The sequence below is a fragment of the Mixophyes fleayi genome, chromosome 3 (genome assembly GCF_038048845.1).
Source record: "Mixophyes fleayi isolate aMixFle1 chromosome 3, aMixFle1.hap1, whole genome shotgun sequence".
Lineage (NCBI taxonomy): Eukaryota > Metazoa > Chordata > Amphibia > Anura > Limnodynastidae > Mixophyes > Mixophyes fleayi.
In genome coordinates, this window is record NC_134404.1 from 330,347,085 (window position 1) to 330,371,922 (window position 24,838).

General features: G+C 40.6%; 1 protein-coding gene across 1 annotated transcript in view; it reads right to left on the minus strand.

Moving 5' to 3' along the window:
- The window catches only part of USH2A (usherin), a 558,840-nt gene that overhangs the window by 339,716 nt on the left and 194,286 nt on the right, over nt 1–24,838 (minus strand). Inside the window, exon 22 of the mRNA XM_075204257.1 lies at nt 3,951–4,081. Within this exon, the coding sequence (XP_075060358.1) occupies nt 3,951–4,081 (131 nt within the window). The remainder of the gene's footprint in view (nt 1–3,950; nt 4,082–24,838) is intronic.

Here is a 24,838-nt window from a genome sequence, read left to right on the forward strand (position 1 = left end):
TCCGTCTAAAACGCAGACGTAACCAAGCAGCGAGATGCAACTCAGTCAACATATGGTAACTAGTGCTTTGTGGGGATTCGCAGAAGTAAAAAAAGGGTATTGTATGCCGAAAACGCTATCTGTGTCCAACTCTACATGACTACATGAGCCCCACGATGTGTTTGTTGTATCCATCCGTGTAAGAGATTACTGGATCACCTGTCAGAGATGTTTCTGCAAGTTCAACTGTGAACAACCTACCAAAGTCAATGGCTAAGGTGGAATATCATGAACATGGGCAACAAATATTCCACAAAATGGGCATTTTTGGGTGGTCACAAGGAAAGCCCCCGAAGGCTGTAAAAAATATCCCTGCCCACAAAAAGTTTGCAAAACACTATCTAGAAGATCTAGAAGATCCTGGAAACAAGTGGCAGAAAGTGTTGTGGGTGCACTACAGTAGAGCTTTTTGTCCTGAGTTGTATGTATAACACATACACTGTACACAACAGCCAGGAGACATCATCCTCACTGTGAAGTACTGCGGGTGTAACATTATATTATGGGAATGCTTTTCAGCAGCAGCAGGGACTGGGAATCTAATCAATAATTCGCGCATGTAGATGTAGAGGGTTAATAAAAATGTAGATGTAGGGGGTGTAGTGTCCTTAAACAACTGAAATCCCAAGCATGATCTGATTTGTAAATTATGGAGGATAGTCAAAAAAACACAGTCCATAACAATTTATGTATTGATCATAGTCAAACCAGGGAGGGGTTCCCTAGTGCCTGGAAACCCCCCTCCGATCCTGGGACACTGTATAATTGAGGTGGCTGGACCCTTGCCCCCGCTTCACATGGCTCTGCTTGAAAAGGGAGAGCTGCGTGCACATAACAGTAGTGCACGCAGCATTGCCTGTGTATATGTTGGGGATAGGAAGAGTTGGAGAGCAGCCTAGCACTGTCTAAAATTATAGCCACGCCCCCATGCATGCTGGTCACGGCCACTGGCGGCGTGGTGTGGAAACCCCCCTCTACAAATCCTGTGTTTGTCCCTGTTGATGATACTTTGAAATGTTTCCAGCAACTTCTAGTGGTCCAGGTCCGCAGGAATATGGAACCCCATTAAATTATGCCTGTTTGATGTGTGTACAATAAAGTCTCATCATTCTACTGCCCATTTCTAACAACCTTAGATTTATATCGCTATGGATCTTTATCACTGATTTACCTGCCTTTGTCACCTGGGTTGTAGTTTTCAGCCTACCACCCTCATTCCAATTGTCAGACCAAAAGAATGAATCACATTTTTAAGCAACACATATTTCAGTGTATCCAGAAGACGGAAGAGGTTTTATGTACCTTGTGTCGAGTTTAGTCACAATACGCTTTTTCTCCTGCTGCTGATTCTTCTATAATTGTTAAACGCCTGGGGGGTGGATTTACTAAACATTCTAAAATGGAAAAGTGGAGGTGTTGGTGAAGAATGGGGATCCCATTAGACTCGATGTTCTGAGCTTAGCCAGCACCACTTGGTAGTGACCTAGTGGATCCACATTTGGACTTGGCATTAAAAAATGAGCTGCATTTCTAAAAAAAATTACAATACTGGCCAAGAGCAGTAAGAATTACCATTCCCATCCCCCTGGCTAGTCTCCGTCATGAAGCACATGCATGAGTTGGCTACAAAGCCAGGATTCATGATTTCTGCAACAAACTAAAGGGCAATTGCATAATATTGCATTGACAAATGTTACTAGGTGCAGGGGCATTATAGCTATGGGGCCTCCGGAGGCGAAGGAGGGGTTCACCCGCTATGCAGGTCGCCGTTCTGCACACTGAAGCCCCATTCAGGTTTCACTACACATACGCTCACCACCTTGCATGGGGTTTAACGGTGCGGAAAATTCCGAGCATGAGGAGTACTACACTTAAATTTCGAATGTGGGAAAAAAACTATTTTAATATAAGCTGACTTACCTCCAAACCGACGCTGTGGATCTCCCATCGCAGCAGGATGCTGACTCGAAGCTATTCCGACTAGTCTGGTGTCCGTCAGTAGATTTTCCCGTCATCGCGACCTGTATCACTTTAAATTTAAAGCGGCAATGTCGTGTTAAGTGTTTAAACACTTAACCTGCGGGGTTCTGACATTGCCGCTTGAAATTAAATTAAACGTGATACAGGTCGCGATGATGCTAAAATCTACTGACGGACACCAGACTAGTCGGAATAGCTTTGAGTCAGCATCCTGCTGCGATGGGAGATCTACAGCGTCGGTTTGGAGGTAAGTCGGCTTATTTTACAATCGTTTTTCCCCACATTTGGAATTTAAGGGGCACATTTATCATTATTCACATAAAGTGAAAAGTAGTTTTCAATCCTTATCGCAATGATAAGGATTGAACTACTTCTCACATTTATGTACAGCCGTGCAGAGAAACAGCGGTTCCGAAAAACTGCTGTTTCAGTGATAAAAAAAACATACTTACCCCCCTCTTCGGAGTCTTCTCCTTACTCTTCAATTGCGCATGTCCAGTTCCAAGAACTGGACATGCGCACACAGATCCCCTCTCTGTCTCTGCAACGATAGTTGCAGAGAGAGAGCGCTGAGTGACAGGGAGGGATCATGTGATCCCTCCACACATGCGCTGTCCAGCTCTGCTCTCCGGAGCAGAGCTGACAGCATTAGATTTCCTCAATTCGGATGATGTACGCCAGCTGCAGCTGGCGTACATTAACATGACAAGTTCCCGAAAAAAATGTTTTTCCGGGACTTGTTAGATTGCGGCCAGGAGCAGTCACCATTCTGTTGAATGGTGCCTGCTCCCAAAAACAAAGAGGAGTGCAAAGCAGCAGATATCATGCCCCCTTAATAAATTTGCGGAGGACACTGTGGGACCCTAATTACCCGTTAAAAGCACTATCGTGCTTTATTAAATATGCCCCCTAGTGTAGTACTCCTCGGTGTCGGAATGGTGGTAACCGTGAAAACAATTACCACCGCTTACATGTCGGGGCCGGCAGGGGAAATAGAATTAATTGACCCCCCCTCGTGCCACATCACTTATTTTATATATATTTATCATGTATTAAGTGTTCAGTACAGTATACACTATACAGTATGGTATATATGAATACATGAACCATGCCCTCATATAGATTACAGGCTACCTTGTAAAATAGATATATGGCTATAAAGTAGGGACTCTTTTGAGACTTGTTATTCCTGGCACCTCTATTCTGCCCTTATTCATGCTAATGTGAACATAGCCACTTTCTATTCTGCCCATACCTATGACTTACACATTTATACTAAACCTCAACTGTAAGAAGCTCAAAAATATGCACATAATTATTTTGCCCTTGTGTTCCCTATATTAACCATTTTAAATGTATTCTCCAGTCACCCTACTGCAAGCCGGAATTGACCTCTGAACCTTTCCTACAAATGCAAAAAATTGTGCCCTTGCGGGCAAATAAACCAACGTCCAATGGGTGCGCTAAGCAGCTGCTAATAAAGTTTTTTAATTGATTTTTCCCTTGGCAAGTATGGGAGATTTATATATACAGAAAGATTTGCCCAGTTATTGCTTTGATACATAATGTTGTTTATAATGTTTACAGACTAAATGAAATCTAAGGGAAAAAAAATAGACCGGACAACAGTGAAGCACATACAAATGCAGAGATATTAGCAAGGTCAACATATTTTTACACGTGTTGGTGTTATCCATAAAATGTGATGTAGTAGTAAATAGATAACTAATTAAATTGGAAAAAGCCTCAGGTGTTTCAATAGTTCTTTCCCAAAGAACTTCAATCTTCAAAGGTTTTAAAGAACCCATTAACCTGGATCAATAGGAAAAATGGAAACAGCGAATGCCTCATCATCTTAAACCATTAAATGCACAAGATGCCTTTGGGATCGTTGATAGAGATCTTTTTCACCAGTTTGCTCATTACTCTACCTGTGGATGAAAAAGGAAGTAAGGACGTCCCTTCCTTATTTGTAGTGCAAAGTATTCTTCTGTCATTCCAGCTGACACAGCACACAGAATCAACCCCTCGGCTTCCTTCGTTCTAAATTGTACTTTAATACCTATTGAAAATAAAGAGGAAAAAAAATATTAGAATTACCAGTTCTCTTGATATGGAAGAAATACTCAGTTTACCAACGACTGAGCTATACCTTTATAATCATAGCATAATGTAACAATTACTCATTGATATTAAAGACAAGGGTAACCCCAGCTTTGCTTCACCGCAAATGTCTGTCCAAAAAAAATGTATTTCTAAATTTGCGATAACTCAGCTGATTTCAATCATGCAAATGATGTTACTATTGTTATCCATCTTAACAAAGGTGTACAATGATCAGCATGATAGCAACAATAATGCTAATTATTAAACCAGGAAGGGGCCATTGATTGGCAATAAAGATACTAGGGGATTAAGGGTGTGTTATTTAAAATCATGTTGCACAATGAGGAACCAAGTATCTTTACAAAAATGGTTAGTGGGTAAATCATTATTTAAGATGCGCCCGGACAATCTGGGAAAAAAGTTGGGTGTATTGCAATTGTTGTTGCAAAGGTTTAGTTTGACCTAAAAGGCATTTTTGCTACTTTATATTAATCCCTTGCAATAGTGTTTAAACATTTTACCATTATGTTTGGTGGGGGATGGGGGGAGGGTTAGAAGGGTACATCCAACTCAGCATTTCTGCACCAGGCATACAAATGGGTATACCTACACCCAGGGGCAGGCTGGTCCGGGGGGTAAGGGGGCATCTGCCCCCCAGGATGGTCCCATAATGGGCTACTTTGGGCTAGGTCACTGGGCCACCTGCATTTTTTTCCCTTTCAAATGTTCCTAATGAGCTGCTGAGTCAAGTCTTGCCCCCCTGGGCTAAAATTTGCCATCCCTCCCCTGCTTACGCCCCATAATAGCTTAGAGATGCAGGTTGACAGTCTTAGCAGTAAATATTAAGGTTACATTACGCTATGTGTTCACAATATAATAATGTAATGAAGTATCATATACACACATGAAAGAATAGTGTCTTTGTAATGTAATTAAAAAATGCAAAATTTGCATATTTTCTACATAATTTGTAATGAAATACAAACACCACCACAACCGTTAAATGGGAATCTTCTTTCCTGAGACTTCATATAATATAGCTACGTCGTTAATGAAGTACTAACGCTGGTGGGGTCAATACACAAACAGCCAATCACAAGCGGATAGAGCATGCTGCATTTGTCATCATTATGTATCTTTACATTAAGTCTCCAGTAACCGCAAAACATATGCCTTCTGAGAAGCGTACCTGTAGACCTGTCCAAGGGGTAGATTTAGCAAATCCTCTAAAGAGGCAAGGTGGAGGTGTCGCCCATAGCAACCAATCAGATTCTAGCTATCATTTATCCAGCACATTCCGCTATAGAATGTTTGATAAATCTACCCCCGAGTCTCATTAGGTCACCTCTCCAAGTGACGTGTACGCTTATATAAGCACTCAACTGCCCTCTTCAGGCGCAAGGGGCCGTAAATATACGCGCAAATTCAGATAAGGAAGCATTTTGGTGTGTAAATATATATTGACCGACAACTCTAACTCATACTTACCAACTTTTTACTCTTTCCCTCCGGGAGATCCCTGAGCGGAGGTGAAATGTGAGGATAGAAGGGGCCGAAGTGCAGCGAATCGTGACATTTTAGTCCCAATGCAATGACATAAAAGCAATATTGTGACGCTGGGGGCGGAGCCAAAATTGCGTGATTCACCACGAATCGCGTCATGGATGCTCCCATCACTGGGAAGTGGGCAATATGCGGGAGAATGGCCTGCTCTCTCGCCAGTACCGAAGACCTACCTGGAATTCGAGAGTCTTAAGGACATTTCGGGAGAGTGGACAAGTATTCTCTAAAGGTCCTCATTGTACACGTCAATTAAACGCTAGTAGGGTAGTTATACTCACTACAGTATGCATCTCCCAGCCTAAATGCAGTATTAAACCTTCTTTCTATCTGTATGTTTCTGCAAACAATTTATTATTATTTTAAGACAACATTTTTCATCCACAATTCTATTTTATGCTGTTATTATGTTGATATGAAAAACTGATGTAATGTAGGTAACTTATTATAATTCAAATAAAATCTGTTATCTGTACCTGGTGCTCTATACATACAATGGGTCCGATTCATTCAGTAACATAAATGCCGATATGTGTCGTATTTCGCGTAAAGTCGCTTTGCGCATGCCCGAACTATACGCTAGTGAATGCAACGTCCAATTTATCTTGGACCCTTACTAAATCCTATGATTTCATGGGTGGATCAGGGAGAGGACTGGGCGTATGTATGTAATCAATGTACAGTAAGGGCGTGATAAGCTTGAGTGCACGCAGCAGCGTCTGATTCAATGGTACGTGTTTTTCTGCCGTATCACTTGCACCGGCTACAGGTCGGGTGTAAGTGCCGAGTGATAGTGATGACGGCTGTATATGCATGCTACAACATGTGTTTGCAATCAGCAGCAACTGTAAAAATGTTATGTACAGTCGACATTAATAACATCCTAATAAATGTATTGTATGGGGGGGTGGGGAAAAACTTTTTTTAATGTAATGTAATTAATGAATATAGACTTTATTATTAACAGGTGACATTAAATGACTATTTTTTGTGTGTTCTTTTGGGACTTTATATTCCACTTATGTATTGGATGTGTCCTACAGTTTATTATTGCCTTTTAGAGCAGAGCGGACCTAGACCCGTATTCATCAACAGACGTATATTCAGATCCGCTCCTATTTGAATACAGACGTGCACATACCCGATTTAAAAAAGCACAATTTACTTTTGTTTTGCGTGTCTTAATGAATCAGGCCCAATATGTTTTTAGAAGTATTGCTCTTCCCCTTCTATTTATGTTTTAATATAAAGATATTAAACCATTTCCAAAAATATGGGGATAATTCCTACTTAATGGGTGCTTCATTACCTTGTCTCCTGTGCTTGTCTTATCGTATTGTGTACTGAACTATAAGTCACATTTTTTCTAGTTTTGCAGCCTTGTATTTTGCATAGTAAAATGTAAAATAAATAAACTATAGATAAGAAAATGACTATATTAATTGCACGATCGTTTTTTTAATCACTTGGATGTTATGTGTTTATTTTGTGCAAAAAAACACTGCGAGCAATCGTGGTCTTGTTTTCTCAAATGAAGTAATTTACTAAAGAGTAGAGCATATTGATTTTTAGCTAGAAGGCTGGAATTCCTTCTGAAATCTAAGTGATGTTTTGAATACAGCGGGCTCATTCCAAGATCTAAATCCATAGAGACAAATTATTCATTGCCACAGTCGATACATCTATGAACGGTCCCTAAGAGCCTATGCATTGTAAAAAAAAAACACAGAACTTTTATTTTATGCCCATAAATCTAGATTCCATCTTGGTTTGGATAGGCAACACGGCAGCAGTATTCAAACTACCTGTTTTTCTGTGCTAAATAGGTTTCTTTAATCTCAGCTATAGGCCAGCACCGCCACGCTTTTTAAAAAAAATGTTTTTAAGTAAGTGTTGTACATTATAGAGCCGGCGGGTCCTCGCATTGCCCCTTAATGCCACCAATGTGACTGTTGCCGCTTTAAGTGCCGGCAGTCACACTACCAGCATTTTCTCCTGTTGGCGTTTGTACCAGGGCTGTCGGAAATGTTGCCTGTCAGTTTTCCAGTAAGTCTGAATTTCCTACATGTCGCTATTGTAGCGATCAGCATTTTAGTGTCGCTATAACTCTTGTCAGCTTTCTGGTCATCGTAATGATGACTACCACCGGGAGAGTCTGGTCGAGTGTAGTAGAGATTTCCATAAGTGGGTATCAGCGCGGAAGATGTAATGTAAGCAGAATGGCCAGATGGTTACCAGAGACAAGACGCAGGTGAGAGGTAGATGTAAGAGAGCAAGAGAGCCAGTATTTCATACTTGCCAACTTTTCCTCGTTAGCTTCATGGAGATCCCAGGGGAGGTGGGCATGTGGGGCGAGGCTTGATGAATCGCATCATTTTGGCACCGCCCCCTAAACGATTATCACAATTTTGGCCAATTACAGCAGGGGGCGGGGCTAAGATAACACAATATTTGCCCTGGCCTCCCAGAAATGCGGGAGTCTCCCGGAATGTAGGCAACTATGCATTAAAGAAAAGAAGCTAATGAATCTCTAGAGACTGACGTGTCTTTTACATTTCTGTCTCCATTACTGAAGTCATGTTGTCTTACCTGTCAGTCTATGATTAAATCTTGGTCTCCATGATAATGGCCACCTCCATAGGCATCAATACATGGACATAGGACACAATTTCTGAGCTGTGTCATCATGCCACAGATGGCGAAGCCAACCACGTCTTGTACTGGCTCAGCATCAGGGAGAATGCCAGACTCTTCAGGGAGTGAGGGAGATCACCCCTATTTCAGGGAGTCTACCTGACATTCAGGGAGAGTTGGGAAGTATGGAGTATTTCAAAATGAGATTTGAGATGTATGAAGGAATGTTGTTCTGGAGGGTTTTGTAGGTAAGGGTGAGTAATTTCAATGGATTCTGGAGGACACGGGAAGGCAATGTGGGAATGTACAAAGTAATGTGACACGACTAGAGAAGAAGATCAGTCTTGTTGTGGCATTTAATATGAATTGAAGTGGTGATAGATAAAGGGAATGCCAGATAAGAAGAGGTTGTAGTAGTCGTGAATGGAGATGATGAGGGAGTGGTTAAGAGTTTTGGTAGCATCTCGGATAAGAAAGGGCTTATTTTGACAATAATTTGAAGATGGAGGCCACAGGACTGGGACAGAGACTAGGGGGTATATTTACTAAACTGCTGGTTTGAAAAGTGGAGATGTTGCCTATAACAACCAGATTCTAGCTGACATTTTGTAGAATGCACTAAATAAATGATAACTAGAATCTGATTGGTTGCTATAGGCAACATCTCCACTTTTTTCAAACCCGCAGTTTAGTAAATCTAGTCCTAGATGTGAGTAATAAAGCAGATGTGACACCAAGGCAGCGGGCTGGGGGACTGAGTAATTATGGTGTTATTGATGGTGAGGGAGATTTGATGGGAGGTGGTGACTCTAGCAGGAGGGAAGATGATAAGTTATGTTTTGGACAAGTTGAGCTCTAGGTAGTGCTGTGATATCCAAATATGTTTAGCTGTTTCCATGTGAATGGCGAATTTGAATTTCGAACACAGTAATGTTTCATATTTGAATAATAAAAAAAAAGATTCTAAATATTATAAAACATAAATATTAAAGCTCAAACGGGTGTAAAAAGCAACATTTTATCGTGTTTTTAACCTTAAGCTAAAATCTTCAAATTACCAACCATGTTTTAGAGATTGTTTTGACCAAAAGTTTCAGCGTATCGAACAGAGTCAAACTGGCTCAAATAGTATTATATTATACTGGATTCCACAAGTCCTCACTATTTGTCTATTATGGTGGTTTTACCATACCACGTGGTAAAAAGCCAATCACTTTTATTTGTCCCCAGATCATCTGGAAGTCTTTTTTTTTTTTTTGAAGACTCTGGGCCTGATTCATTAAGGCACTCAAAGCAAAAAACGGAGTAACTTAGCTCCTGGACAAACCATGTTGCAATGCAAGGGGTGCATATTATTTTATTATTTTGTATTTAAAGAAAAACTGGCTGCTTTTTTCTGTAGCACACAAATACTTGATGCTTTACTTTTACACTGACATTTAAAGTTGATCTATGACATGCCCTACCTCAATTATAAATATATGTCTCCATATTTTAAATTTACCTCCTCCTCTAATGCAAAATGGTTATGCCAAGGTGCAAATTTACTCCTTTTTAAAAAAAAAAAGATATTTCTGCATGGTTAAGTAAGCTAAAAATTTTAACCAGCATTTTAATGCAAGTTGTAGTACAAACCATCTCATTATCTAATAACAGAGTTGTTTCAATGTCCGATGAAAACACACATATATTTTAAGCACTAAATTCCCAGCTTGCTATGCCTTCTTTGCAAAAAGATTTGGACAAAATGATTTTTTTCGGTCATGCTTTGAGTTGAATTAAATAAAATGTAGACAAATGTAAATGGAGCTCTATGGGGGCCACTCGTACTATAGTAGACAAACCTATATTCTTCACTCAGTAATTGGGCCACTGACCTGCGACACCATAAGTTGGCTCTGTGAAATTATATAATCGTTGACAAGGGTCTTAACACCATAGTTGCCTACTCTCCCGGAATGTCCGTGAAACTCCCGAATTTTTGGGAGTTCTCCCGGGCTCCCGAGAGAGCAGGCAAAAATCCCAGTTTCCGAAGTCGCCGCTGTTGAAGATGGGGGGCTGAGCTAAATGCGGCATCGTGGCCCTGCCCCCTGCTGCGATTGGCTAAAATGGGTTACGATTGACAGGGGCGGAGCCTAATGGTGCACCACGCAAGGCCACGCCCCCTCGACGGACCCCATCCCGGACAGCTGCCTCTAAAAGTTGGCAAGTATGCTTAACACAACAGCTGCACTTGTCACCGTCAAACATACTGATGACATAAAATGTTATTTCAGATTTGGAATTAGCTATATCTGCACATATTGGTAATGCTAAAACTATTCTAAACTTCTTGTGTCGGACAATGGTCAGGGCAGATCCTGCCACAAATATGCAATGACAGGATAGTTTGCAAGCAACCTCTTGTAAGTGTTATGATAAATCAGTCTGACCTATAAGCTAAGGTTTGATATTTTGTATGCAGGAACATTAGCAGTGGCTACAATTGGAACAGTGTCTGTGCTGCTAGTTTAAACACCGTCCTTCCTAATAATGATGGTGGCTTTGAATTTCTGCAACAAAAACTGGCTGCAATATTGTCACTGCCTCTTGTACCAGCTCTTTGTCTGTTTATTTCCTTTGTTACAGAATTAATAGCCACACAAAGAGCAGTGTGAAATTTAGTAGTGTGGTTACAAATGGTTCAAAGTAGAGATGCTCAGGCTCGGTTCCTCGAGAACCGAACACACCCGAACTTAGGGGATCCGAGTACCGAGCCGAGCCGGCTTGGTACTGTCACCTGCCCTCGGAATTGAAAACGAGGCAAAACGTCATCGTGCCGTCATCATATTGAGGGGTGAGAGGGAGGGCGGACCCCCATTTTTCTTTTCTGCCACTGCTGTGTAATAATGTGCCCGAAATGTGGTAGGAACTGCTGTGTGTTTGAGTCATTGCTCTGTCGCTTACCATCCAGCCAGGTCGCTGCAGTATTTGTCAGAAAGTGTATGAAAATAATATTGTGACTTGTGAGGTGGTCAAAATTGACTGCAAATGACTTGAAATTAGTGTTATTGAGGTTAATAATAATGTAGGAACAAAAAAAGAGCAAAATTATGTGATGTTAGCATATTTTTGGATTTTTTCTAAAGAGACAAAGCTCTAAACAAAGCTAATCCAGATCCAAAACCAAAACCACTTCACGGGGGTCAGTGAGCATCTCCAGTTCAAAGTGCATTTATGATTTTTTTTGTTTCGTTTTGTCTGTTTTAACAACATAATGTAATTCCCTCTTATTTTGGATGTACCTGAGTGAAACCAGGGGGTAAATGTATCAGGCTGCAATTTGAGTTTTTCAGAGATTCTCTCAGGCAGGTTTAAACTTGCCGATGTATGAAAGTGCGAGGTGATAGTAAATCGCCAGTAAAGTGATTTTACCAAAATCGCCATGCTACAAACCGCTACAAATCTCCATCCCAACATTTGGCCACTTTAACAATACAAGTCGTCATATGTATGAAGCTGCGATTTTGCAAGCTTGGCCTTGATGGCTGTGAAAATTTTTTGATGTGGCAACACTTAATATTTCCTGATGGGGACTCCATTTAAAGTACATACTTGTGGCACTACAAGTGGCAGCATGCTCATGACTAAACCACAGGCAGGATAGGTGTTTTAAAATCGACATATCACCGGAGATTGGATTTTGGAATGTCAAAATTGCAGGTTGATCTGGAATGATTTGCAGAGATTTACACACACACACACACACACACACACAAACACACACACACACTCTATATTAACATATTGTGCCCACACACACACACACTCTGTACTAACATACTGTGCCCACACACACACCCTATATTAACATACTGTGCCCACATAAACACTCTATACTAACATACTGTGCCCACACACACACACCCTATATTAACATATTGTGCCCACACACACACCCTATACTAACATATTGTGCCCACACACACACACACACACTCTATACTAACATACTGTGCCCACACACACACACCCTATATTAACATACTGTGCCCACATACACACCCTATACTAACATACTGTGAACACACAAATACTCTATATTAACATACTGTGCCCACACACACCCTATATTAACGTAACACGCACACAATATTAACATCCCCCCCAGCACACTTATCTTGTTCCATCTGCGCCGCGCGCTGTCTGCTGCACTTCACACATGGGACAGCACCTGTCATGTGGTGCACATCCCATGTGACACCTCTGATAGGCCACACATAGGCCAGGGAGGGGGGCAGATCAGAAGGATTCGCGGCCAATACAGAAGGTGGCTGGTCCTGGAGGAGGGGCCAGCCACCAAGCAATGGAGACTTGCTCCACCGGCCAAAAATACACATTTTTATGACTGGCCCGGGTGACACATACAGGTGCGCACGCAGGATTAAAAAACAAAAAACAAAAAAAACGAGAGAGCTGCTGCGCATGCTCCGTTTCGGCAGCACTGTGCTATACAGCAGCCGCGGCGATGTCAAAGAAGCGTCCGCGGCGGTGCTGTATACAATACAGAGACCCAAAACACCCCCCCCTGCATGCGCCCCTGACATACCCCCCTGTCCCCGCGCCAGCCCGCCCCTGCCCAGGAGTGATGTGTAGTTCGTGGAACCACCTCTGGAGTGTGAAAAAAGTGTAGTGGCAGGACTGGAGTAGTTAAATGTCCACTACAGTCAAGGAGAAGGCCTCCTTGGCTAGAACTGTAACTTCAACTTTAAGTCTAAACCCTTGACTCTGGGTTTAAACTCTGTGTTCGGTGTTGAAGTCCCCTCTACCCCGATCTCATCCGACAGACATTTGGGCCAGCGGCTCAGTTTCAAGTGCGAGACAGCATGACTTCCAAGAAAGAGACTCCAGAATTCGACTATCATGAGAGTTGTATAGTATATTTAAAGATCAATGAGAGACTTGTGATTGGGAGGCTCCGGACTCACTGAGGAGCCTGGAGGCACCAGTGACACAGCTATCAGCAGTGAGACCCCGAAGGTGCCGACAAGCCAGGTGCTGTCAGTCTAGTTTATTGAGATAAAGTTAGACATTTGAGTGGGAGTGACATTCCTAGAGGTAGGGGCTGGCTGGTAAATACTAGCTTGGAGGTCGAGACTCGGCTCAGCAGCCTATTAGGAACAAGTTAAGGGAAAAATATGCAGGTAGCCCAGTGACACAGCCTGAGGTAGTCCACTATGAGACTTGCCTGGGGGGCAAATGCCCCCTCCCCCCCCAGCCCAACCAGCCCCTGCCTAGAGGAGTGTGTAAACACTGTGTGCATGTAAGTGTCAATTGAGTCAGGACAGAAGAGCTGAAGGAGAAGATACCCTGTAGTGATGTGAGATCAAGGTTTGTAGAATGAGTAACAATCCCAAACAGAAAGAGTGTCAGTAATGGGTACAACATGTGATCTATTTGCCACTATGATTTATGCAACCAAAAACTGTGTAGGAGGGAAACGGTGCTCCCATGCCTGCATCAGCTGCACACATAACTTTCTTCTTACTAAACCTGCCTGTACTGGGACACCTATCCGTGTAACTACCTCACTGTGTCCTGGAAGGAACAGAACTGAGCTTAGCCTTGGTGGTGAGCATGAGGAGCACCTAAACATCATCATCATCTATTTATTTATATAGCACCACTAATTCCACAGCGCTGTACAGAGAACTCATTCACATTAGTCCCTGCCCCATTGGAGCTTACAGTCTAAATCCCCTAACATACACACACACAGACCGAGAGTGACGAAGGGCAATTTGATAGCAGCCAATTAACCTACCAGTATGTTTTTAGACTGTGGGAGAACTCATTCACATCAGTCCCTGCTCCATTGGAGCTTATAGTCTAAGTTCCCTAACATAAACACACACACACACACACATACAGACAAAGAGAGAGAGAGCCTACTAGTATGTTTTTGGAGTGTGGGAGGAAACCGGAGCACCTGGAGGAAACCCACGCAAACACAGGGAGAACATACAAACTCCACACAGATAAAGCCATGGTTGGGAATCAAACTCATGATCTCTGTGCTGTGAGGCTGAAGTGCTAACCACTAAGCCACCGTGCTGCCAAACAATACCACAGAGGGACAGCGGGGATACAAAGTGTACGACAAGACTGTTCAATTACTAATATTGTATCGGCCAGCTGCCAGGGCGATAGTATCTTAGTAAATGATAGCGATAGGAGGTTTTCTATCAACGCGAAAACCAGCCTTATCTCCATTTATTAGGAAATAGACCCCCATTACCTGTTCCTGTAGTGATTCACATAACCTACGCAGTACACAGTCTGAGAAGGAGCATCAGACATATATAAATGTGTAAGTTCTGCACAGCAGAATCGCTGCATTGTCACAAGATTGCAACAACGCCGGATCCTTTGTCATGCAGATGGACATAAAGATGTTGGAATCTTATCTCGGTAGAATGAGAGAAACAAGGACAGGAATTCTGTGTAGTCAGGATGAAAAATATTTACATGGAAACAAATTAACTTCCCGAGCAGACAAATGATTCAGCACATCCATTTTCCAGTCAGACTAATGTTGAGCAGAGTAACGCTGACCCAAGCTACAAGATATACGCAAGTGCTTGACAAAGAGATGTATATGTTTGTTCTGTAATACCATCAACCATTTTATCATATGCTGAGCAGCCTATACTAGAGTTATTTATTAACCTATGGAACTTGTTATAATGGCTTTGCCAATGCCTTAGTAGAGTAGACAGTGGTCATTTGCACTCATTTGACAATTAAATGGGACATTAGGGTAATTATAGATACAGTTAAGAAACAATGGTGATGACGGAGGCTTTTGTGAAGGACCTAGGCCTGTGTAACTATATAAAGAAAATTATGCATCTGGGTCAGGGTGAAATCATAAAACCTATTTGGTGGATGTGCGCCTATCCTTTTATGACTTTGCAGAAATTAAGATATTGCAGAGCTGGTTATATTTACAAACTGGCTGGATTCCTATCTTCGTTCCAGGAATTTTAGCAAGCAGCTGATTGTACCTTGTTTGCACTTGTACATGATATAAAGCAGTGTACAAGTCTGGATTTAAAGAACCCAGGCTCAGACTTGGTTTTGGGGAAATCCAGTAGCTATGGAACAGGAGGAACGCTCCTGAGGTAGGGCAGCCATTCTGGAGCGGGATCTTACATGGCTCGACCAATCACGGATAAGAGACTGCTCCTGATTGACTGCCTGGCTATTAACTGACCGGGATCATTAGAGCTTAATGCATTTTTTGTGTTGGGTGCTCCTTGGGGGCAGTCCATCTATTTCCTATGTGTAATCATTTCTTGCATTTTTATTTATGGACGAATGGGGCATTATTTATGGAGAACCATGTATTTTTCTTTTACTAATAAGCGGAAATTTGCCACGCTGTTTGGCAAATTACCACTTAATACATGGGACGGCTTGTATACTAGAAAGCTCTCCAAATTGGTTTGAGATCTTGTAGTCTTCCTTCATGCACTTTGACGAGCAGTTTGGCATTTAGCAAATTGCGCGGTTTACAAAACACACATCAATCATAAAACCTGTGGTTTAAGCAGACTACAGTTTAGTAAATTTCCTTTACTGCTGTCTGCTGTCCTTTAGTTATTCTGAGTAAAATCCATGGATTTCCAGCTTTTCAACTTATTGGGGGACACAATATAAAATGAATTGCTAAAACGTAAATAAACTATATCCACTGAATCACCCTGATAATATCACTTTATTTAATTAGTAGAAAGTCCTTCAGATTTGTTTGACATGATCTCCAAGCAGCAGATCCGTGCTCCCTTGCAGCTTGTAAATTATTTCCCACTTAATAGTCAACTTTTTTAAAATGATACCATTTATTTCTATACTATTGATGTATACTCGCAGCTTTGCAGTTATCACACTACTTCCTTTTATCCTTAGGTTTTAGGGACTACATTTGCCATTCTCACCTGGAATTTTACCTGTCAGCAGCAAATGGATAAAAAAGTTTGATTAATGGCGCTGCAAGCAGGACTTTTAGTACACTAGAGTGTATACCATCTGGACCCATTGACTTATCTAATTTTAATTTTGACAATTCAACACCTCTTCTGTAGCAAATATACTTGTGTCTACAGTATAGTAGGGTATCTTTCTACTTTAGTGTAGGTGACCGCATTCAATTTTCAACACTAAATACAGAGAAAATTAATTATTTATGGATCTTCAATTTCTTTGTCAACTTCAACATATCCACCCTATTCAGTTTTTAGCCTTATTCATTTTCATTTTTCTTTCTTTCACTAATGTATCAATAGAACCTTCTGTGACCCTTTGTTGATTGACTGTGCAATACTTATGTTTGTGCTTTTGTACCTTTTATTGGGTGTGTGTTTTTATCCTCCTATTATTGGGTTTGTCTAACTTTTTATATGCAGCACTTAGAACTGTCCCTTAGTGGAGGGAACCATGTTGGCTTTTTTTCCTTTTGCTTTAACTGACATATCTGCACAATTTATGCTCACTGATCCCCGTGAACTGGTTTTGGTTTTGGATTTGGATTAGCTTTGTGTTTTGGTTTTGGCAAAAACCGCCCTTGTGAGTTTTGGTTTTGGTTTTGGATTTTTTAGAAAAAATCCTAAAATATGCTAGAATCACATATTTTTGCTCTTTTTTTTGTTCCTACATTATTATTAACCTCAATAACACTAATTTCAAGTCATTTGCAGTAAATTTTGACCACCTCACAGGTCACAATATTATTTTCATACACTTTCGGACAAATACTGCAGCGACCTGGCTGGATGGTAAGCGACAGAGCAATGACACAAACACACGGCAGTTCCTAGCACATCTAGGACACATTGGCACACAGCAGTGGCAGAAAAGAAAAATGGTGCAAGATGGAATTGTCCTTGGGTCCGTCTTCCCACTCACCCACCGTTATGTTGGATGTTAAAAAGGAATCCAAAAATTGTGAGATCCGAGATCCAACGAAGTAACGATGACGTTTTGCCTCATTTTCGATTCCGAGGGTGCGAGAAAGTACCGAGCCGGCTCGGTACTCTGATCCCCTAAGTTCGGGTGTGTTTGGTTCTCGAGGAATCGAGCCTGAGCATCTCTAATAATAATGTATGTTTCAGCACCCATTTACCAATTCAAACCCAATCATAGATTCACATACATTATTTTCTCATTTACCTAAACTCAGTCGTTTTAAAATCTAAGACCTTTGTTTTAGTGCAGTCCTGCATTCCTGCTGTCTGTATATTAAATCACACTGACCAATGGTCACTACCCCCATATTCTCTCCTACAGACTCACACGATACTGAATTCCCATTTGTGAGAACTAACCTGGTAATCTAAATCTTCCTTGTGTGTTCCTATTCAAAAAAAAACCTCTCCGTCACCAGTTTCTTATGTAAGTACCATTAATTCTATCTGCAGTAACCTGTATTAAAGTTGCTTTTATCTTGTTCTTTATATATAAATATTCCCTCCTTTTATCCTATTCTGTCTGTTCCAAACAGGGTATACAATGATAACCGTGTCATGTTTATCATTGTACCATGACTTAGTAATAGTTCTGGAATCACTTAACCTAAATGTAATCAATTCAAGGAGCTTATTAGTCACACTGTCAGTAATTCTATGTATTTAAAACCATATAACTTTTCCCTAAATTGTCGCTATTACCAATACACTTTTCATCATCTTTAAGAGGGCATAGGAAGGATCTACTAAACGGCTCACTAAGAACTAGGAATGTTCATTGACCCTCGTGTTTTAGTTTTGGTTTAGCAAAACCGCCCTCACGTATTTTGGTTTTGGATCTCTTTTTTTGTTTTTAAAACATTGCTAAAAAAATGCTAAAATCACATAATTTGACTCTTTTTTTGTTCCTACATTATTATTATTAACCTCAATAACATTAATTTCCAGTAATTTCCAGTCAATCTTTGTCAAGTGGCAAGAATACTGCTACCCCTCTTATTTCTGTGTGAGCAATAGCACTGGAGACTGGAGAGTGACAAGAACACTGCTACTCCTGTTTCTATGTGAGCAATGGCACTGAGCAATGGCACTGGAGAATGGAGAGTGACAAGAACACTGCTACCCCTGTTTCTGTGTGAGCAATGGCACTGGAGAATCCATAATATGAGGACGCAATCAGTCTTTTTGGGCATGGTCTTATCCTTTCAAAAGTCGATGTCAAGGCAAAGCCAAACTATCTTCCTGTATCTTAAGAACAGGAAAACTTTAGCCAAGGACACAGAGGATGTTGCCTGCCCAGACTCTTTTCCTAACAGACATAAATCTATCTGTATTGGACCAACATCATAAATCATTAGTACCAACATGTACAACATCTACTTCTCCATCTTTTCTAACTGGTTCAACAATCTTTACCATGCACCTCCTAACTCTCTAACTAGTAGCCACAGACTAGCCACTGAGCCACTGTGCTGCCCCTAATTCTTCCAAAATCAACCATGGTCCAATCTGGTCTTCTTCTAACCTAACCTATCTATATCATCAAGTGCTAGATCAACACCTCTTACAATCGAGTCACCTTTAGGGAAGCTTCCTACATTTTATGAACTCTTGTTGAGGGGGCATCGCTATTTCAGAACCATCAACTTCCTGGTGTCTTGTACACCCTTCCTTCTCAACTGGAGCCCCAACTTCTATCAGTTCTATGTTCAACGAGAGCTGAAATGAATTATACAATGGGACAGTTGCTGAGATATGTCAACAATCCACAGTCCTAATTCATCATCATCACCAGTTATTTATATAGCGCCACTAATTACGCAGCGCTGTACAGAGAACTCATTTACATCAGTCCCTGCTCCATTGGAGCTTATAGTCTAAGTTCCCTAACATAAACACACACACACATACAGACAAAGAGAGAGAGAGACTAGGGTCAATTTTGATAGCAGCCAAATAACCTACTAGTATGTTTTTGGAGTGTGGGAGGAAACCGGAGCACCCGGAGGAAATCCACGCAAACACGGGGAGAACATACAAACTCCACACAGATAAGGCCATGTTTGGGAATCAAACTCATGACCCCAGTGCTGTGAGCCAGAAGTGCTACCCACTAAGCCACTGTGCTGCCCCTAATTCTTCCAAAATCAACCGTGGTCCAATCTGGTCTTCTTCTAAGACGGTCTTTGGGTGAGTGGTTACTATTTAAAGGGTGACTGAGACATACAGAAGTTTACAATTTCCAACTTTAACCTAATAATCTCATGTGTAAATGTGAGAAATGCATACAAATTGGACAATCCTTATATCTACAGACAGGGGTATAATACACCATCGCCGTACCTCATAACAGCATTTGGTGGATGTTCTCCTGAGGCTTCCACTCTGAAGAAGGGGGACAGTAACCCAGCATTGCCAGACTCCCTCACCTCTAGGCCCTATACCGGTCGCATCCCTTCCCGGGGCAGTACATTGCACAATATGCAAATACCAAACAGCCATTGCACTGATCCCACTGATTGTTACTATTTGTAACATGGTTACATTGGAATCCCATCATGGTGAATCATGTTTTCATTGAGAGGCCACAATACTGAGTCCCAGAGGGATACATACGTATTGTGCTCCTTGGGACATATATACAAATTATAACTTTTATGTGACTTGATTGTGGGTTTATTTTCATTCCATTTATTATCATTTTACCATTCATTATTCCATATATTCTCAACACCTGGAGAAAGCACAATTCTGGAATTATGATATACTGTTAAAAGCATTTTATATGGGAAATGACAAATACACCAAATCCCTAAAGGAGCTGCTATTTCTACTTGTACATAAAAAGGCAGAATTCTCAGTTACACACAATTGAAAATGCAACACAGCACCAGCACTCCCCATCAGCAACTGTTACCAAATATGCTACTCAAACACACAATAACTAAGCAATCAATTTATAGGTTAAAAACAGGTGCTTAAAAGTTTTTGCTCTCAATTTTAAAAAAACATATATGCACGGCTCCAAAATAGGGACTCTCATTGTTTAGAGTTAGGACCACCCTATAAGCAGAGGTGCCTTGACGGGGCGGGTGTCTTACCATACAATTGCAAATGTATGTAACTGAGAATTCTGCATTTTTATATACAAGTATATCATATGCAATGATACAGAGCAATTCCTTTGCTGATTATAGCAGTGTGCTGGTGGATTTTCTTCTGTTTTTGTTCCTTTCTGGATAATTGAAGCACCTGTTATTAACCTATAAATTGATTGAGCAACTTACACTTCTGTATTAAATGCACCAAATCCGTTTATAGTTCTAAGGGTGATTTACACAACTGAAAACTGTGGACCCTTAGCGCAAATGCTCTTTTGTGACTAATGTTCCTACTTTTAGTGAAAGCACCCACTTATAAGGGAGTAGCAGTTAAGTATGACACAAGGCTGCGGACTGCAGGGGGTCCAACAGTTTCCTATTTCTGCTGGTAGGAGCTGTGTGTAATAAATAAATATGAGCTAAGGTCAGCATTGTGCTTCTTTTAACACCCACATGCAAAAACTATATTTTGTGTTGTGGGGTGAGACATTTTGGGGCGTAAGATTTTGAGGTATCGGCATGTTATATATATTTATAATATACATTTTATGTGCTAAAGTGCATTTGGAGTCACAAATTCTTCTAGTGGAATAAAATATTAAGAAATACAATGTGACATATGAAATGACACTCCAGAAGTCACCTTACTCATGACTTAATTAAGACATGAATGATGCTTGAGCGAGCAGTATTTTATGAGAAAAATGGAAAAGCCGCAGGTTGTTAACCCCTATTTTATAGTATAATATTTCCTTGCATATTTCAATTATAGCTCTGTGGGGGTCATTTATCAGCTGACTGTACAGGAGACCCACAATTGCTACTGTGCACTTATTTTACGGGGTAGATGGTGGGTTTGCATGACAAAATATAATTTACTAAAGTATAAGAACATTTTACAGGCTCCCGTTTATAAGTGAAACAAATCATGGTCTTCACACTTGAAATACTAACATTTGACTTCCGAAAGGGTCATTTATGAATTGCAAAATCTGTGGACTCGCAAGGCTTTTTTTATGTATGCAGCTGCGGCTACTTGTTTTCCCAGCGCATTTCAAAGTGCACACTCACTTCACTGTCTCTCAACTTCTACCAGCCCAAAATCCATCTTTTAATATTTTTGCAGGGTTATTGGATGCTCTGAAAAATGTCAAGGTAGAAATATAAAAAAAAAAAAAAACACATTAAAGTTTAACCTACTTCTACTTCAGGACCACCCCTGTTTCTTCATTTCTTTTACTCATAATTTTAGCCCTTAAAACAGTGACAAGAGATGCTGTTTTATAATGATTTCTTACTATGCTCACAATGGAACAGTGCTTCCGATGAGCGGTTGTCCCAGGCGTGGACTGTTAAAGTAAGATATACTTTATGTCACATGCTGATCACAGTTCTCTCCCCGACTTGAACATACTCCCTCATAAAGCTGCACGTGTGAAGGGAGGGCAGCAGGGCTTTCCATTGGACAATACCTACTAAAGCAATGCTTAGGTGATATCATTCCTGAAGAGCAAAGTATGTTTTATTATAACATAAACATATTTTATTATATGTTATATATATATTGTATTATATTTATTATTTTATTATAAGTATATGAATGTGACCCAATCTATAAGTCCTCAATGGTGGTGGAGAATTCAAGAAGTTTTGCAGGGAAGAAAATGATGTGTGTCCTCCAGCAAAACAGGAATCAAGTCATTAAATGGGCGGTCTCCACCCGTTTTTATCATTTAAATGATTCCATCCTGCAAAATAAAAACGCCTTGTGCACTTCGGTAGAGAATAAGGTGCATTTTTGCACCTAATCCCCACTTAGAGAAAAACAACCTCAATCCAACCAAGTCTTCCCATCGGCTGATGCAATCTTCAACACCTCTGCAGATGCTACCAACTTGGTTTGCGAGTCCAGCTTCCCTGTAAAGACTAGGGGGAATTTTTTTTGTCTGCTAGACCATTGAGATTCACATACTGAGTAGTTTAGCTGTGAACATACATCTTCTTTCTTTCATTTGCATATCTCCACCCAGAATTCCTGCCTGCAAGTTTGCTCCCATATTCTCTTTTTCTATACTATCGGTTAGCTTGGAAATGTCTTCTTTGAGTTCTAGGGGGTAAATTTATCAAGCGGCGGGTTTCAAAAAGTGCAGTTGTTGCCTATAGCAACCAATCAGATTCTAGCTGTCAGTTATTTAGTACATTCTACAAAAGGACAGTTAGAATCTGAGTTGTTGCTATGGGCAACATCACCACTTTTCAAACCCACAGCTTGATAAATTTACCCTTAGAATTCTAACTTTCCTTTAAATGACTGTGTATTTACTTTTTTTTTTTTTTTTTTTTTAACCAACCCATTATGCCCACCACTAGTAAAACAAACAGGATATTTTAACTTTAATCTCCTTAACGCATAACCCAAATAAGTTCAGTCATGTTTGCATTAATGCTGCATTAATCATGTTGTTGCGTATTAATGAGTTTTCAGGCAATGCTAATTACTGTCATAGATTCTGCAGCAGCCCATTAAATATACAAATTACAGAATTAAAGAGCCAGAGCTATTCATGATTAATCTCTAAATGGAGAAAAACGAATGATCTCTGTACAAAGTTTCCTTCTACTTTTGGCTGACTGAGTGCACCGAACAATCAATTAAAGTAATTGAGGAGTCCGAAAATTTTACGTCTTAAAGATTTTATGCAGTTATTCTGCGCAGACAATGACCAAATTTACTTCTTATTTATTTGTTTAATGTCAGGCTCATTTATCCCTTTTTATTTGTAATAAATATGCTAGTTTAAGGCGCACAATAGATGGCCCAGCTAATGATTATTAGGGCTGCGACAAAAAGCAACAGTGAAAATAACATAATCAATAGGGTATTGTCTCTTTAGCAGGATCGCAGATCATGTCGTTCACGAAGGATTTAACGCAGCATTAAAATACAGTCAGGATTACAGCTTTCTCTTTCATCACACAGATGCTAGACACTTGTAAGAATAGCCAGTAGCTAAACAAATGATATAGAGTATATCAAGTTGTTATGGTGAATGCATTATATGCAACCAGTTAACAAATGTTTATTCTATATGTGTAAGTAAGTGAAAGTCAGTAAAAGCAGTCTTGGTGAGCGATATAAAGACTGGCGCCGAGTAAGCTAAATATTTTTTGCACCAGATTTCATGTCTTAATTAGAGATGCTCAGGCTCGGTTCCGGGAGAACCGAATATCCCCGAACTTTGCAGATCTGAGTACCGAGCCGTACTATCACGCTTTTTTTCGGCTTTGAATACGAGGTAAAACGTCATTGTTACGTCGTCGGATCTCGCGATTTTTGGATTCCTTTTTAAGATCCAACATAACGGTGGGTGGGAGAGTGGGCGGTCCCAAGGACAATTCCATCTTGCACCATTTTTCTTTTCTGCCACTGCTGTGTGCCAGTGTGTCCTAGATGTGCTAGGAACTGCCGTGTGTTTGTGTCATTGCTCTGTCGCTTACCATCCAGCCAGGTCGCTGCAGTATTTGTCCGAAAGTGTATGAAAATAATATTGTGACCTGTGAGGTGGTCAAAATTTACTGCAAATGACTTGAAATTAGTGTTATTGAGGTTAATAATAATGTAGGAACAAAAAAAAGAGCAAAATTAAGTGATTTTAGCATATTTTAGGATTTTTTCTAAAAAATCCAAAACCAAAACCAAAACACGAACCGAATCCAGATCCAAAACCAAAACCAGTTCATGGGGGTTCAGTGAGCATCTCTAGTCTTAATAAGAAAAGAGTTCCAGGAAACTAGTTTTGTGCAAAAATTCTAAAGATTTTGATGGGGATTTGTGTAAAACTTGTCATAGGTTTCTAAAGTTATTTTCGGAGCTGGAAAACCTTTGACTATGATGTAAGTGATATCTTGCTACAACATGCACCTATTTTGCCACAGATTGACCTCTATATATTTGAAACAAATGTAATGGCGGTATCTGTGGGAAGTGAAAATGTGCGCTTTTTCTGATAGGATGCGCTGGCTGAAACTGTGGATGGTAAAGTTCCTTGCTGAGTGCAGGCTATGTACACGCATGCACTCTGTTGCAGGACGAAATATTATGCATTTAGGGTTTCTGAATCTGATTTGAAGGAGGTGGAGTTTGGGAGTCTGATACATTCAGTGGAATGCCACCAACCAGGCACACACACACATGCAGACATGGTCAAGAGGTTGGGAAGAAATGTGATGTGATGTAAATAATTTTGACCTTGGAATGATTGTTGGTGCCAGACGGGGAGGACGGTGTATCACAGAAACTACTGACCTCCTGCGATATTTACACACAACAGTCTAGTTTATAGAGAATAGTGCACAAAACAAAAAACATCCAGCGGGCGGCAGTTCTATGGGTGTAAATGTCTTGTTAATAAG